This window comes from Ipomoea triloba, chromosome 5, assembly GCF_003576645.1.
Source record: "Ipomoea triloba cultivar NCNSP0323 chromosome 5, ASM357664v1".
NCBI classification, from domain to species: domain Eukaryota; kingdom Viridiplantae; phylum Streptophyta; class Magnoliopsida; order Solanales; family Convolvulaceae; genus Ipomoea; species Ipomoea triloba.
The window spans coordinates 21,363,164-21,380,819 of NC_044920.1; the positions used below are offsets into that span (position 1 = coordinate 21,363,164).

At 34.1% G+C, this 17,656-nt stretch overlaps 1 protein-coding gene across 1 annotated transcript; it reads right to left on the reverse strand.

The window, feature by feature from the left end:
• Positions 1–12,867: 12,867 nt before the first annotated feature.
• On the reverse strand, positions 12,868–15,162 carry LOC116020389 (basic proline-rich protein-like). Its single transcript, XM_031260865.1, has 2 exons — positions 14,059–15,162; positions 12,868–13,539 (listed from the first exon to the last, which is right to left on the reverse strand). The coding sequence occupies exons 1-2, from the start codon at positions 15,132–15,134 to the stop codon at positions 13,083–13,085; spliced, it is 1,533 nt and encodes a 510-aa protein (XP_031116725.1). The 5' UTR covers positions 15,135–15,162; the 3' UTR covers positions 12,868–13,082.
• Positions 15,163–17,656: the final 2,494 nt, after the last annotated feature.

Genomic DNA, 17,656 nt, shown 5'->3' on the forward strand with positions numbered 1-17,656 from the left:
CAAGATATTGTGCATGCAACAATAAATGCATCTTACCTATGGAGGTATTGTAAAGTCCTACGCTTGACAAAGAATATGAGACTCCAAAACTCATCCTCAAATAATGATTATGCACAACTAAAACATTTTTCTGAATGGATTGCAAAAATTGGAGATGGAAAAATTGAGGGGCAAACAGATGAATGTGAATACATAGAGATACCTGGACAAATACTCTTACAGTATTCTACAGATCCCATTAAAGCAATTGTGGAAAGCACGTATCCATCATTCTCAAGTATAATTGATGATCCATCGTACTTACAAAAAAGGGCGATATTGGCACCAACACTTGACGTGGTACATTCTGTAAATGAATATATGAGTTCTTTAAACACGTCTGATGGAATTACATATTTGGGTTGTGATAGTACTTGCAAATCTGATTCTAATGTTGATATGTTAGCTGATGTTCACAGTCCATAATTTTTAAATGGAATCAACTGTTCAGGTGTACCCAATCATGCATTGACATTGAAAGTTGGCACTCCAGTTATGCTATTAAGAAATATTGACCACTCAATTGGTTTATGTAATGGCACAAGAATGGTAATTACTAAACTTGGAAACCATGTTCTAGAAGCAAGGATATTGTCCGGAACCAGTGCAGGTGAGAAAGTACTCATACCGAGAATGTCACTTACTCCATCAGACTTGAGGTTGCCGTTTAAATTTCAAAGAAGACAGTTTCCATTAATTGTCTCATATGCAATGACAATTAATAAGAGTCAAGGACAATCGCTTTCTCATGTAGGCCTATTCTTGAAAAAACCTGTCTTTAGTCATGGACAATTATATGTTGCAGTTTCTAGGGTCACTACTCCAGAAGGGCTGAAAATATTGATTTGTGACAGTGAAAGCACCAGAAAAACTTCAACAGCAAACATTGTATACAAGGAAGTTTTTCAGAATTTGTAAATATTCGACTTCATTCTAAAATAATATTTTAACTTTATAATTGTTATTAAATTTAGTATCTTCTTTACTTTCAAAACAAAATTTACTACAGTAGTAATTAAAGTAATTATGTTTTAATTTCGAGATTTTTTTAATTCCAGACTATTGTATACTATTTTTTTTAAACTATTCAAACATATTTATTATACAAAAAAAAAAACTATGGGAACAAAACTGTTTTAAATCAAGTAATTTAAAAAAACATTCAAATACAGTTTGATTCCAAGAATCTTTAATCATCTTAATGATTTTTAAAATTGTTTACAGTTTTTCCCATATTTATTTAGATAGTAATGACATTAAATATCGAGAAATATATTATTCATACTTTTACACTTATCTTATCATTGAACAAATATACACTAAAAATATGATAATTATTTATTGTTTATAATTTAACCTCTAATTTATTATTAAAATATCTAATAAAAAAAATTCATCCGTGCATCGCACGGATAAAATACTAGTTTATTTAAAAGTAATAGTTTGTTATTCTGATCAAGACAATGCAATGATATGTTTACATTTACATCTCTGTGAAACAAATGGCTTGAGGGCTTAATTAGGTAGGTTACCAACCACAGTGTGTGTTTTTTAAATTCATAATTGCTCTATACCATATTTAATTTTTATTTATTACCATAACCATTATAAGAATTTGCTCATTTATATATATATATATGTGTGTGAGGGCTTAATTAGGTAGGTTACCAACCACAGTGAGTGTTTTTTAAATTCATAATTGCTCTATACCATATTTAATTTTTATTTATTACCATAACCATTATAAGAATTTGCTCATTTATATATATATGTATGTATGTATGTTTAGGATCTTAGTTCCTCTTTTCTGATTTACTTTCTCATGATTCATGAGTGACCTTCTAAGCAATATCAATCTTCTCCAATACAATTTTCATCTATGTCGTTGAACTTCGAAGCAATCTTCATATTCTCTGCAGCATTGATCGCACAAATCCATAACGATTTTCCAACAACAAGAAAAGCAACACAATATTCTTATTCAACACAAGAAAAGAAATGTCGATGGATCACAACATAATGTTCTAACTCGTGAATTTATATTACAAATAAAAATTCCTCCCATTAAGAGGAAGTGAAAATGAGATTGAATGGATTTACTATTTTTTTGAAATTAATAAATTAGTTGAATATAATGGATTTTAGTAAAATTAAGAAATTATTATTTTGCTAGAATTAAAGAATTAATTATAGTAAAGCCAATAATGGTCGGATTAATACACTAATAATTATTATTCTAATTAAGCTAATAATTATTCATAGGAATAATGCTCAAATTGGCCACCGAACGAAACCTGAAAGTGCAATTGGGCCACTGAACTAAAAAAAATTGCAATTACACCATTCAACAAACTAAATGTGTCCAATTTCACCGGCTAGCAGGTAAACTCTCCCTCCTTCCGGTTACCTGGTGATGTGGATGCTGAGTTGGCAATTATTTACCACTTCTTTCTTCTTTATTCGTAACAGGTGTCTTTCCCATTGAATTTCTCTCTTCTTGTAATAACCCAGTTGACCACCGCCATTTTAGCTCTCTGCTTTATCAATTCACAAAGGTTCACCGCCATTTTAGCTCTCTGCTTTATCAATTCACAAAGGTTCACGCCGTATATACTCACATTTTCCCTTATCCTTCTGGTGTTTGACAATTATATACTCACATTTTCCCTTATCCTTCTGGTGTTTGACAATGATAGCGTGGCAGATCCACGGCGCTCGGCGACATCTAGCAAGGCTGCCACCGCCGGCGTTGGCTTCTTTTGCGTTATTGTGCGCCCGGAATCATATGAGGCCATGAAGGTATAGTAGCATTGAAGAGTTTGAGCACAGCGGTAGAGACAGCCTGCGTGGTGAGAGGATGCATGGCGGCCGCGACTACACCGACGCTTAAAAGATCCAAGAGGATGACAGGGAAATAAATGGAATTGGTCAGAAAAATCAAGGCCACGTCCCCTTGAAAAACTCCCAATCGGTGGAGACCGGCGGCCATGGAGTTGACGAGAGAGCGCAACTCCGGGTAGGAAATTGAGAACCCAGACTGGGAATCGATGAGAGCAGAGAGGCCACCATGGTTGCGTGAGAGAATGAAGGAAGCAATGTCAAGAAATGGTTCGGAAGGGAGGTGTACAGAAGGATGTTTGCTTCTGTATATTCCGGTTTCAGAACAGTACTAGTAATCAGCCATCTCAGCATTTAACCGGAAAGAAAGGGGGGAAACCGGCTAGCAGGTGAAATCGGATGAATTTTCACCGTTCAGTGATGTAATTGCATGTTTTTTTGGTCGAGTGGCCTGATTGCACTATTGCGTTAAGTTCAGTGGCTAATTTGACCCTTATTCCTTATTCATATTACTATTTAGTCACTATTATTTTTTGAAATTAAGAAATTAGTTGAATATACTTTAGTAAAACTAAGGAATTATTATTTTGCTAGAATTAATTGTAGTAAAGCTAATAATTGTCAGATTACTACAATAATAATTATTATTTTAATTAAGTTAATAATTACTCATATTACTATACAATTATTACTATTTTATGAAATTAAAGAATTAATTATTACATGAACATCCTAATTAGCATAATATTAATTAAGAATAATATATATTCCTTAATTATCATATAGTAATCATATTAAAACGGCCTCATTTTTATTAGAACTAATGATAAATTTTGTTGTTCATATAGGAAATTAAACATACACATATTACGGTGGATAATTAATTAAATGAAAATAAACATACACATAACATATTACGTCCATAATTAAAGAAAATTAACATACACATATTACGTACATATTACCAACCTGTATTTAACACTTTAATCTTACTAAGGTAATTAAAAATAGAGATTCCCTTCATTTGATTATTATAGTATATTTTTGTTACTTAAAATAATAAGAATTAGCCATGCTCTTCCTTCTATTTTTTGTTTAGACTTTACCTAATATATTTTTAAGTAATGAATTTCAACATTAATATACAAATCTTACCATTTCAAATAACTGTAGACTTTCAAATATTAGAATTATTTATAATTTCATCTTTAATTTTATTATTTAATTAACAAATCTATCCGTGCATCGCACGGGTAATTTACTAGAAAAATTATAAACGGGAGGGCATTTAGTAACAACATAATGGATATTATTTATTATTTTATTAATTTATTAATTATCCATATTTATTAATAATGTAATGCCATTATCCATATTAATTAATAATATTAATTGCTGATTGGTGATATATAATTTGTGATATATCTAATATGGTAATATTGTTATTATTTATTTATTTATTATTTTATTAATTTTATTAGTTATCCATATTCATATTTATTAATAATGTAATGCCATAAGGTAATATGGTAATATTGTGTTGTTAATATTGATTGGTGATTGGTGATATATAATTTGTGATATATCTAATATAATATTGTGTTGGTCAATTGTTGAAAAATGTTAAATTGATTTAAAATAATAGCAGGAGTGATTATTATTAATAAAGGTAAATTGTGAATTCTTATTTCTTAATTACATAATAACAGGAGTGATTATTATTATTAATAAAGGCAAATTGTAAATTCTTAATTCTTAATCAGATAATAACAGGAGTGATTATTATTATTAATAAAGGCAAATTTTAAATTCTTAATTCTTAATCAGATAATAACAGGAGTGGTTATTATAAATAAAGGCAAATTGCATACAATAAAATATAAATTGCATGCTAACGTACATTATAAAAAAGACAATAATTCTTAATCGGTGAAAAACAGTAAATTGATTTAAAATAATAACAGGATTGATTAGGCAATAATTCTTAATTGTTGAAAAACGGTAAATTGATTTAAAATAATAACAAGAGTGATTATATTATAAATAAAGGCGAATTGCAAATTCTTAATTTTTAATCCGATAATTACAGGAGTGATTATTATAAATAAAGGCAAATTCCAATGATTTAATAAAGGCAAATTGCATACAATAAAATAGAAATTACATGCTAATTTACATTATAAAAAAAGACAATAATTCTTAATCTGTGAAAAACGGTAAATTGATTTAAAATAATAACAGGATTGATTATTATTAGTAAAGGCAAATTGTAAATTATTAATTCTTAATAATAATAATAATAATATAATCGGATAGTTACAAGAGTGATTATTATTATTATTATTACGGTAAATTGATTTAAAATAATAACAGGATTGATTATTATTGCATTATAAAAAAATGCAAAAATTCTTAGTCGGTGACAAACAGTAAATTGATTTAAAATAATAACATGATTGATTATTATTACATTATAAAAAAGGCAATAATTCTTAATCGGTGAAAAACGGTAAATTGATTTAAAATAATAACAAGATTGATTATTATTAATAAAGACAAATTGCAAATTATTAATTATTAATTCTTAAAAATAATAATAATAATATAATCAGATAATATTAATATTAATCAATCAATAATTATTATTAATCAATTATTTTTTAAATTTTCCAAATAAATTTCTATCTAATAAATTCTCATACCACTATATAAATCATGCAACCATGCAACCAATTTCACATCTTTTGTTCACTCCATCTTACCACTTTAGCTTCATACACACAAAACAATCTACATACAATGGCTCCTATATTTGTTTTACTATAAATAAGATAAACGCGATCAGTACGTACTGTGTGAGCAATCAAAGTACAATTGATTCGTCTTTACGAAGTCAAGAACAACCGAGGAGAAACCTTAGAATATGTGTTGGAAGATGTGAAGGTATATGTTCTTTACATATTGTTTATATATATATATATTTCCGTTTCTTATGTTTTTGTCACTTTAATATGATCATAATTCATGAAGTTCCCATCCCAGTTGTTTCATTTTTATATATTTATCTATTTGTTTGTTTTGATATGAACTAATTGAATCATAATATATATTTTTGTTGTTTCTTTTTAGGCTTTGATCCGGATTCTCAATTCTTCTTTCTTTATTATTTTTAGTTTTTAAATTTATATTTGTTATATAAAATCATTGTTCATGCCCTCATTAAGTTCCCACCCCAGTTGTTTCATTTTTATATATTTATATATTTGTTTGTTTTGATATGAACTAATTGAATCATAATATATATTTTTGTTGTTTCATTTTTATATATTTATCTATTTGTTTGTTTAATTATTTATAATTTAACCTTTAATTTTATTATTTAATATAAAAATATTATTCGTGCATTGCACGGGTAAAACACTAGTTCAATAAAAAGCAAATTATTTCCGCTAACAGACAGCAAAATAAGCAAATAAATCAAAGTTCATGTGTGTTCATTTATATATATGTCCATCATTAATCAACAATTCTTTCTAAAATAATGCTGGTTTCGACCTATCACTCACTTCATTAAAATCGTTAGAACTCAACTAGAGATTCTTGCATGGAAGAATGCTAGACTAATTTGGAAGAAGCACCTTGGTGATCTTAAATTAGAATTAATCACAAGAGGCCGAAGCGAATTGAAGCTTAACTAGGTAAAGAAAATTCTCCCTATCTGTCAACAGACTACTGTTGGACATCCTGCAGATGTTAGATAGGAATGTAGTCTAACGATTAACTGAATATAAAATTACGAGGAAAACCTAATCTTGTAGTAATGAGGTAGACCTGCAAAATAACGTTAGCCGTTTTGTCCCCTTGACTCAAAACCCTAGATAATATTATTCTTGGCAATATGAGTATTATGGCAAATTATTTTGTGGACTCATACACAGTTTACATACTCCGTACTAAATGTTCATAATTTACATACTCCATACTAAATGGTCACAATTTACCTTTTAAAAATTCACAATTTTTATACTACGAACATACAATGTTAACATATATATATATATATATATATATATATATATATATATATATATATATATNATATATATATATATATATATATATATATATATATATATATATATATATATATATATATATATATATATATATATATATATATGTGTGTGTGTATATATATATATATATATGTGTGTGTATATATATATATATATATGTGTATATATATATATATATATATGTAATTGATTACCATGTTTTGTATTCATGAGTTCTTTTTAAATACTGTAGTCAATTCCAATACTAAAGATACTTTCCTGGGAGTATACTTGGGAATTGCATATCATGTTAATTGCATAATTTGTTTTGACTTTTCAAAATCTATGCCGATGCGATAGTACAATTTTAGTTTATTAAGGAGTAGCCACAGCATCCTTAATTTAATTAATATTGTACATCAAGTTTTTCGAAATCGCATAAAGTTTAGGCATAAATAGTGATTAATCATACTTAATATAATGAAATTTAGCCCACAGGCAATTTTGTTATATTTATATGATTGATCAGGTTAAAATACCAAACTATAACCATAATTTAGCCCATAGGCAATTATGTGCCGGCATATAGTTTTTGGTAGTTTTTTAACATTGAGAATTGAAATTCAACCTTGTACCCATCTCATTTCTATTCTAATTTTCCAAGGTCCATTATGCATAAAAATTTAGCCCACAGGCAATTTTTATGGCATTCGGATCTAGGATATGCATCATTTATATTGGTAATGCGTGCAATTCAGTTCTATCTATGCCTCAAAATTCTAATCCAAACCTTTACCTTTACAGTATCTCAATCCGTTACTCACACAGATTTGAACATCGAAGTTCCAGAACTTAGGGGCGACAACTATAAAATGTGGAAGGAAACTATTCTTCTTAATCTAGGGTGGAAAGATTTAGACTACGCTATTCACAATGAGAAACCGCCTGTCCCCACTAAAGAAAGTACCCAAGATGAGGTTGCGCTATGTGAGCGATGGGATAGATCCAATCGGCTCAGCACAATGTACATCAAGGCGAAAATATCCAATGGGATTCGGGGTTCCGTTAGTGAAAAGCATAAAGATGTCCGAGCATTGCTCAAGGCTATTGACGACCAGTTCGTCACTTCAAAAAAGGCTTTGGCAAGCACCCTCATCATGAGATTCTCCTCTCTTCGTCTCACTTCCGTTAAAGGTGTGCGTGAGCACATCATGGAATTGCGTGACATTGTGGCTCAACTTAAGACTCTTGGGGTAGATATGTCGGATGACTTTCTCGTTTATTATGCTTTGTACACCCTACCATCATCATACGGACCTTTTAAAATCTCTTACAACACACATAAGGAAAAATGGTCTATAAATGATTTAATGACCATGTGTGTTCAAGAAGAAGGTAGATTGGTGATGGAAATGGGTGAAAGTGCCATGCTGGCTACGGCACTGAGAAGTCTAAATCTGGCAAATCTCGAGGTTCCACTTCAAAGACTAAGGGGAAAGAAAACATTCCACCTCAAGCTGACATAAAGAAGGTGCATAAGTGTTTCTTCTGTAAAAAGAAGGGACACATGAAGAAGGATTGCATCAAGTACAAGAAGTGGTTCGAGAAGAAAGGTAATCTATCCTCATTCGTTTGTTATGAATCCAATATGTCTGAAGTTAACGCTAATACTTGGTGGATTGATTCTGGTTCTACAATCCACATTGCAAACTCTTTACAGGGAATGCAAAATCTGAGGAAGCCGGTGGGAAATGAACGGACCATCTTATCAGGAAACAAGATGGGATCGCAAGTGGAAGCTATTGGAACATGCAAACTTGTTTTAAATAGTGGTTTTGTATTGTTTTTGGAAAAAACATTTTATGTACCAAGTTTCTCCCGAAACCTGATTTCAGTATCTAGACTTGTGCCGATGGGTTTTTCATTTACTTTTCAAGACAAAAGTTTGAATATTTTTAATAAATCATCTCGTATTGGATTTGGTACATTGTCTAATGGTCTTTATCGTTTACATTTACAAAACAATACCACTTATAGTTCATTGCATGTTCATTCCAGTTCCAAAAGATCAAGTAATAGTGATAACTCCTCCATGTTATGGCATCAGAGATTAGGTCATATCTCCCTTGAACGTATAAAGAGATTAGTAAATGACGGGGTACTTAGTACTCTTGATTATACTGATTTCGAGACTTGTATAGACTGCATTAAGGGAATGCAGACTAACAAGTCTAAGAAAGGTGCGAAAAGGAGTTCAAGCATATTGGAAATCATACACACTGACATTTGCTGTCCAGATATGGATATGCAGGTCAGAAGTATTTCATCACCTTTATTGATGATTACTCGAGATTTACTTATGTGTATTTGATTCATAATAAAAATGAAGCATTGGATGCCTTCAAGTCTTTTAAGGCTGAAGTTGAGAACCAATGTTGGAAACAAATACAGATAGTAAGATTTGACAGAGGTGGTGAATACTATGGTAGGTACACTGAAAGTGGACAAGCACTTGGTCCATTTGCTAAGTTTCTTCAAGACCATGGGATTGTTTCCCAATATACCATGCCTGGTTCTCCAGACCAAAATGGTGTTGCTGAAAGAAGAAACCGAACGCTTATTGACATGGTGCGGAGTATGCTTAGCAACTCCAAACTTCCTAAGTTTTTGTGGGCCGACGCGCTTAAGATGGCAACGTATATATTAAACCGTGTTCCAACCAAGGCTGTCCCAAAGACACCATTTGAGTTATTTAAAGGTTGGAAACCGAGTTTGCAACATATGCGTGTTTGGGGATGCCCGTCTGAGGTAAGGATATATAACCCACAAGAAAAGAAGTTGGACCCAAGGACTATTAGTGGTTTCTTTATTGGATACGCACAGTCCTCCAAAGGGTATAGGTTTTATTGTCCATCTCGTTCGACTAGAATCGTGGAATCAAGAAATGCTAAGTTTCTTGAAAATGACATGATTAGTGGGAGGGATAGATTCAATGATTTGATTTCTAATCATGATCATACTGAATCATGTCCTTCTACGTCATCATATAGGTTGATAGTAGATTCAAGCACCCCTCAAGATCAAACGAGTATTGAACAACCTATTGAAGAAATTCCACGAGATGCTGATATTATCTCAACCGATCAACCAATTCAGGAAATTCCTGAAGCGGTAGTTGAACCACTAACTTCTCAAGGAGATGGTAGTTCAACTTTGAGGCGATCTGTTCGAGATAAAAGATCGGCAATTTCTAGTGATTACATAGTGTATCTACAAGAGTCTGATGTTGGAGCTGAAAATGATCCAAAAACGTTTTCACAAGCCATAAATTGTAAAGAGTCTGATTTATGGTTTGAAGCCATGAAAGAAGAAATGAATTCTATGCGGAGCAATGGGGTTTGGGACCTTGTTGAGTTGCCTAATGGGGCCAAGGCCATTAGCTGTAAATGGGTCTATAAGACTAAAAAGGACTCATTAGGCAACATCGAGCGCTACAAAGCTAGGCTCGTTGCTAAAGGATTCAATCAAAAGGAAGGAATCGATTACACGGAGACCTTTTCTGATCTCCTATATCAAAAAAAGATTCACTTCGCATAATCTTGGCTTTGGTTGCACATTTCAATCTTGAATTGCAACAAATGGATGTGAAAACGGCATTCCTTAATGGTGATCTAGAAGAGGTGGTTTATATGAAACAACCTGAAGGATTCTCTTCTAGTGAAGGCAATCATTTGGTTTGCAAGCTCAAAAAGTCCATTTATGGATTAAAACAAGCCTCCCGCCAATGGTATATCAAGTTTGACGGAGTCATTTCACCATATGGTTTTGTTGAAAGTATCCTAGATCATTGCATATACCAAAAGACAAGTGGGAGTAAAATTTGTTTTCTTATTTTATATGTGGATGATATTTTGCTTGCATCAAATGATAAGGGAATGTTGCACGAGGTTAAACAATTCTTTTCTAAGAACTTTGATATGAAAGATATGGGTGAGGCATCTTATGTCATTGGCATAAAGATCCATAGGGATAGATCCTGGGGCATTCTGGGACTATCGCAGGAAACCTATATCAATAAAGTCTTAGAAAGATTTCGGATGAAGGATTGTTCACCGAGTCCAACTCCTATTGTGAGAGGTGATAAATTCAATTTGGACTAGTGTCCAAAGAATGATTTTGAAAGAGAATCCATGAAGAATATTCCCTATGCTTTGGTTGTCGACTGTCTCGGGTATGTTCAAGTCTGTACTAGGCCGGACATCGCCTTTGTTGTTGGAATGCTGGGACGATATCAAAGTGATCCGGGTTTAGACCACTGGAGAGTTGCAAAGAAGGTTTTGAGGTATCTCAAAGGTACCAAGGATTATAAGCTTGTGTTCAAGAAGATGAACACTTTGGACATTGCTGGGTACTCTGACGCGGACTTTGCCGGTTGCGTTGATTCTCGGAAATCAACTTCAGGAAACATTTTCCTTATGGCCGGTGGAGCTATTTCATGGAGAAGTTTTAAACAAACTCTTGTCACCACTTCAACCATGGAAGCCGAGTTCGTTTCTTGTTTTGAGGCTACATCTCAAGGTGTATGGCTTAAGAATTTCATTTCAGGGCTTAGAATTATAGATTCTATTTCTAAGCCGTTAAAGGTGTATTGTGACAACTCAGCTGCGGTCTTCCTAGCTAAGAACAATAAGAGTGGGAGTCGAAGCAAGCATATCGATACCAAGTACTTAGCCGTAAGGGAGCGTGTTAAAGATAAGAAAGTGGTCATTGAGCACACAAGCATTGAGTTGATGATTGCTGATCCCCTGACTAAAGGCATGCCACCATTCAAGTTTAGGGATTTTGTTGAGAAAATGGGACTTGTGCCCACGTTGTAAAATTTGTATACATACAGTTATTGTTATATGAAATTCTTAAAGCATTCAGATATTTTCTCATTATTGTATTGTGCACATATTTTGTTGAGAAAATATATTTGGACTTGGAATAAACATAAGGTTTATCCATTAAGTTTTGTTTATCACAAAAATGCTTAGAGAACAAGTTACATTGTGATTATAGTAGATGCTACTCACATTAAGAGGACGTATCTCTATAGTTCATGTTTCTTTGTTTTCTTTGAGTTTATACTTGCACCAAGTGGGAGAATGTAACATTTCTATTTTGAATGGTGCAAGTAATGATGGCTTTCAATAGCCATTATGTGGTGCCATGTAACGGAAACTGTTACATGACCTATATTGATGGTTCTATAGGTATAAAAGGGATAGGTCCCCCACTACTCAGGTTACAGACTACATATATACACCATCTATTTTGAACCTGAGAGCAAGTTGGAGACATTCTGCAGAAATACACAGACAATCAAAGGTATCAACAAGGGCAATCTAAAGGACACTATGGCTGGAGGTTAGTACAGTTATGTGTATTATTCTTACAAAAAGTCCATGTAGGGTTTAATTTGATCCATCATAATTGGGAACTTCCAACCTCAGAGCATGAGCCGTAGTATCATCTTCTCTTGATATAGATTGATTTGGCTATGTTGCTTAGACTAGTGGCTCTAGTAGTAATCCCATAGAAGTGCTCGCAGAGTTGCAGCGTTGGCAACCCCTTTTTTATGAAAGGGAAGAATTGAAGAAACAAAAATTAATTAAAGAATGACCAAGTAAAATATTATATTATTCAATCATGTTGCAATATATAAGTTGTGTACCAATAAATCTTGCTTTTATTTGTTACGTTATTTGTTTGCATTAATATTCTACCAATTGATTATTCTCTCAAATTTCGAATCGCCTTTAGCATATAAAATTTGAATTCCTCAAAATAAGATTTTATTTGCATGTGGCATCAACATTTCAAGCATGAAACCAAACATCATGGGTGCTGATCTACAGTCATATCGATCATAAAGAAAACTTGACAAGAGAATAATTAAAATCATCGTAATAAACACGGATGTCATACTTTGCCATATATCTTCACAAATTTTTCTATTTATATAAATATTATGATGAAAATACACGCAATCACGAAAAGAGTTTAGATGATTATATGGACCGTTAAACTCAATTATTCATATATTTTTGTGTTGACTCTACATATCATTCCATCCAAGAATGTAGCACACTAAAGCATGCTACATCTTTAGCACTTGAAACCAGGTGTAGGGCTGCGTGGACATGCCTCGAGAAGAACAGTTATAGCAGCATTGACATTGACATTGTCAATGGGGATGCTGGAAACTTTGATTTGAGATGCTGCGCAAAGACAAACGCTAGCTTGGAGATCATCCAGTCCAACAAGGTTTCTGCAACAAGGCTTTGCCAAAATTTCGCGAAGGGTTCCTTGGGCACGAGTTATCTTAGTTAATATAAGGGCACATTCAGTCAACTTTAGTTTTATTAGTGGGCATGTACGAATAACAGGAGGAGGTGGTGGTCGTGTCGGCGGTGGTGGAGATGGAGATGGAGGTGGTGGTGATGGCGGTGGTGGAGATGGAGATGGAGGTGGTGGTGACGGTGGTGGTGGAGATGGAGATGGAGGTGGTGGAGAAGGAGGTGGTGGGGATGGAGATGGAGGTGGTAGTGATGGCGGTGGTGGAGATGGAGAAGGAGGTGGTGGTGGCGGCGGCGGCGGTGGAGATGGAGATGGAGGTGGTGGAGAAGGAGGTGGTGGGGATGGAGATGGAGGTGGTGGTGGAGATGGAGAAGGAGGTGGTGGCGGCGGCGGTGGTGGAGATGGAGATGGAGGTGGTGGTGGAGATGGAGAAGGAGGTGGTGGCGGCGGCGGTGGTGGAGATGGAGATGGAGGTGGTGGTGGAGATGGAGAAGGAGGTGGTGGCGGCGGCGGTGGTGGAGATGGAGATGGAGGTGGTGGTGGAGATGGAGAAGGAGGTGGTGGCGGCGGCGGTGGTGGAGATGGAGATGGAGGTGGTGGTGGAGATGGAGAAGGAGGTGGTGGCGGCGGCGGTGGTGGAGATGGAGATGGAGGTGGTGGTGGAGATGGAGAAGGAGGTGGTGGCGGCGGCGGTGGTGGAGATGGAGATGGAGGTGGTGGTGGAGATGGAGAAGGAGGTGGTGGCGGCGGCGGTGGTGGAGATGGAGATGGAGGTGGTGGTGACGGCGGTGGTGGAGATGGAGAAGGGGGTGGTGGTGGAGATGTAGAAGGAGGTGGTGGTGGCGATGGTGGCGGTGGAGATAGAGAAGGAGGTGGTGGTGGCGGCGGCGGTGGAGATGGAGATGGAGAAGGAGGTGGTGGGGATGGAGATGGAGGTGGTGGTGGAGATGGAGATGGAGGTGGTGGCGGTGGTGGTGGAGATGGAGAAGGAGGTGGTGGTGAAGGTGGTGTACTAGGTTGGTTGTCACCGTCACTTTTAGGAGGTGGGATAGGGGGTAGGCTATTGTTTGGAGGTGGAATTGGGGGTTGACCACTTTTTGGAGGTGGGACTGGAGGTCGACCACTTTCTGGAGGTGAGACTGGAGGTCGACCACTCCCTGGAGGTGGGATTGGGGGTCGACCACTGCTTGGAGGTGGGACTGGGGGTCGACTACTGCCTGGAGGTGGGACTGGGGGTCGACTACTGCCTGGAGGTGGGACAGGGGGTTGGCCACTGCCTGGAGGTGGGACGGGAGGTCGACCATTGCCTGGAGGTGGGACTGGGGATTGACCATTATTACTTGGTGGTGGGACAGGTTGTCGCCCATTACCAGGAGGTGGGATTGGAGGTTGGATAGGTGGTTGGCTACTACGGGGTGTAGGGGTTTGGATACCACTAGTACCTTCATTAGTAGGTGAATTAGGAGATTGGCCACTACCAGGAGATGGGGTGGGGGGTCGGACAGTACCAGGAGGTGAAACAGGGGATCGGTTGCTACCTGGAAGTGGGACAGGGGGTCGATTGCTACCTGGAGGTGGGACAGGAGGTCGACTGCTGCTTGGAGGTGTGACAGGGGGTCGACTGCTACCTGGAGGTGGGACAGGGGGTCGACCACCAATCGGAGGTGGTACAGGGGATCGACCATTGTTCGGAAGTTGGACAGGGGGTCGACCTTCACCTCCTGTGCTAGGAGGTGTGATAGGGGGTTCGATACATGTACAAGGAGTTTGGGCAAGTGCGTGTTGACAATCAACAATAGCAAAAAATAGGATATTGAGGAAAAGGAAGAGAATGGTTGGGGCTTGGGAATGGGAGGCCATACCCAAGAAGTTAGTGTAAATATTTGTAACTCCCCTTTTATTAGTGAGTTGATTTAAGAGTGTAAGGAATGTCAGTATTTATACTTGTAAGTGAAGAGCTTATTTATTTTAAAGAAGCATGTTTAATTGATTTAAAAGTACAATTTCACTTGGAATCTCTAAATTTAGACTATTCACATTTGGGTGTCTTCTAATCTTAAAATTTACACATAATTCCCATATATTTTCATTTTTCGTTGATTCATTTCATGTTGATTTCCTATTATACCTTTAAAGTGTAATTTGGTTAAACCTCATAGACCCTTCTGTAATAATTTTACTCCTAATTGGTGAACAAAAGATTTGACTAATGAGATTATTGTACTGTACGTGCCACTTTTCCATGAATCTATCAAAATGTTAGGCATGTAATTGAAAGTTAATTACGGGCTACTATTACGTATTTTCAATCCAATCAATTAAAAATTAACTCTTGTTATTTGAGCGTGGACTTTTAATTTTAGTAATAAACTACTATGAACTAAATCAATTTGATTGATCTGGCCAATAGCCAGAAGAGTAATGCGTTTTTTTTTTTTTTTTGTCTCTCAAAGGTATCCTTCCGGCTGATAGCTAGAAGATTAATGCTCCATCCCAACAGTCAGCACACACTGCGCTAACCATGTTAGTTTCAGTTAGTGTTTTATATCAATACGTGCATACATTTGAAGCTAGTGTAACAGTATTGCCACTATTCCATTATTTTTTTAAAAAAAAAAAAAAAAAAAAGAAGATATTTTGTACAATGTGTGAGAATTCACTTTATCAACGTCCTGCTGATGAAGGAACATCAATGTGGTTTATATATGTAAGAGTACTCTTAAAAATATTTTATATTTAAACTTGCATGCTTTATACCGCAATGACATTTATGTTTATATATTATATGCTTAATATGCGTCCTCACTTGTGTAGGTCGATTACTTTTTTATGGGCTCTAAGTAACACATAGAACATAGTCTCTTTTTTTATCGAGTGACTCGGAAATTCGAACACAACCTTTGACATGGGGTTGACTTTGATATCAAATTGAAACATGTGTTTCATATAATCTAAAAGGCCAAGCTAATAGTTAGATTACGCATTTATATATTATATATATGCTCATCATTGATAACGTGTGATATGGGTTACAATACGGGTCTCCTATTTTATAATGACTAAATTTTCTGATAGATAAGTAGATATTTTCCAATATTCAATACGCAAATCGGAAAATACAAACAAAATTCGACATTGGAATGAAATTCAACATTATATTTTTTTTTGACAGCCAATTCAACATTACATAATCTTGCAATATCAATGATTTAATTGTTTTAAAAAATAAGTTCTAAACAAATAAACCATTGATATATAAATCAAGCTTAATTAATTATTTTAAAATTTATTTATTTACGAATGAGTCTAATTAATAGAAGATTTTAATAAATATTATGCTTCAATTTTACAAAAATATTTCACCATTCATGTTATCACAAAATTTTGTTTAATTTTGTTTGGTAAACATAGGTGAAAAGGTAGCTGAAAGCTAAAAAGTTATAAGCTAGAAGCCGAAATCTGAAGAGTTGTTAAGCTAGTTGTTATGATTAAAAGTGTTTGGTAAAATTAGCTTTTTGATAAGCTGATAAATGTAAAAAGACTAAAAGTCTAAAACAGACATTTTCATAAAATTTAATAGTTTTAAATTTAAATAGGTTTGTTTACATATTAAAATATAAAAAAAAATGAAACCAATATATTTTAATAAAATATAAAGTAAGAACATATATTTCAAAATATATAAAGTAAAACAAAATATTTATAGTTCATAAAATTAGTTCATACAAAAATTATTGTTCAAACACAAATATTAAATTGAAATTACAACCAAACATATTGAAGAGAAAAAGTGAAAAGAATTTTTATTTGGCGGGGTAAAAGATCATTTATTTAAAATAATATAAGGATAAAGATGAAAAAAAAAAAGTTAAGAAGTTACTAGCTTATTTTTGAAAAACTATTTAAAGGTTATGTTTGGCAAACCTAGCTGAAAAAGTAGATAAAGTTGAAAAGTAGTTGAAAGCTAAAAAGTCATAGGCTATGTTTGGCAAACCTAGCTGAAAAGGTAGCTGAAAGCTGAAAAGTAGCTGAAAACTGAAAAGCTATAAGCTCGAAGCTGAAATCTGAAGAGCTGTTAAACTAGCTGTTATGCTTAAAAGTGTTTGGTAAAATTAGCTTTTTGATAAGCTGATAAATGTAAAAAGACTAAAAAGGGCATATTCATACAATTTGAATAATTTTAAATTTAAATAGGTTTGTTTATATATGAAAATATAAAATAGTGAAATCAATATATTTAATAAAATATAAAGTAAGAATATATATTTGAAAACATATAAAGTAAAACAAAATGTTTATAATTCATAAGATTAGTTCATACAAAAATTAATGTTCAAACACAAATGTCAAATTGAAATTACAACCAAACATATTGAAGAGAA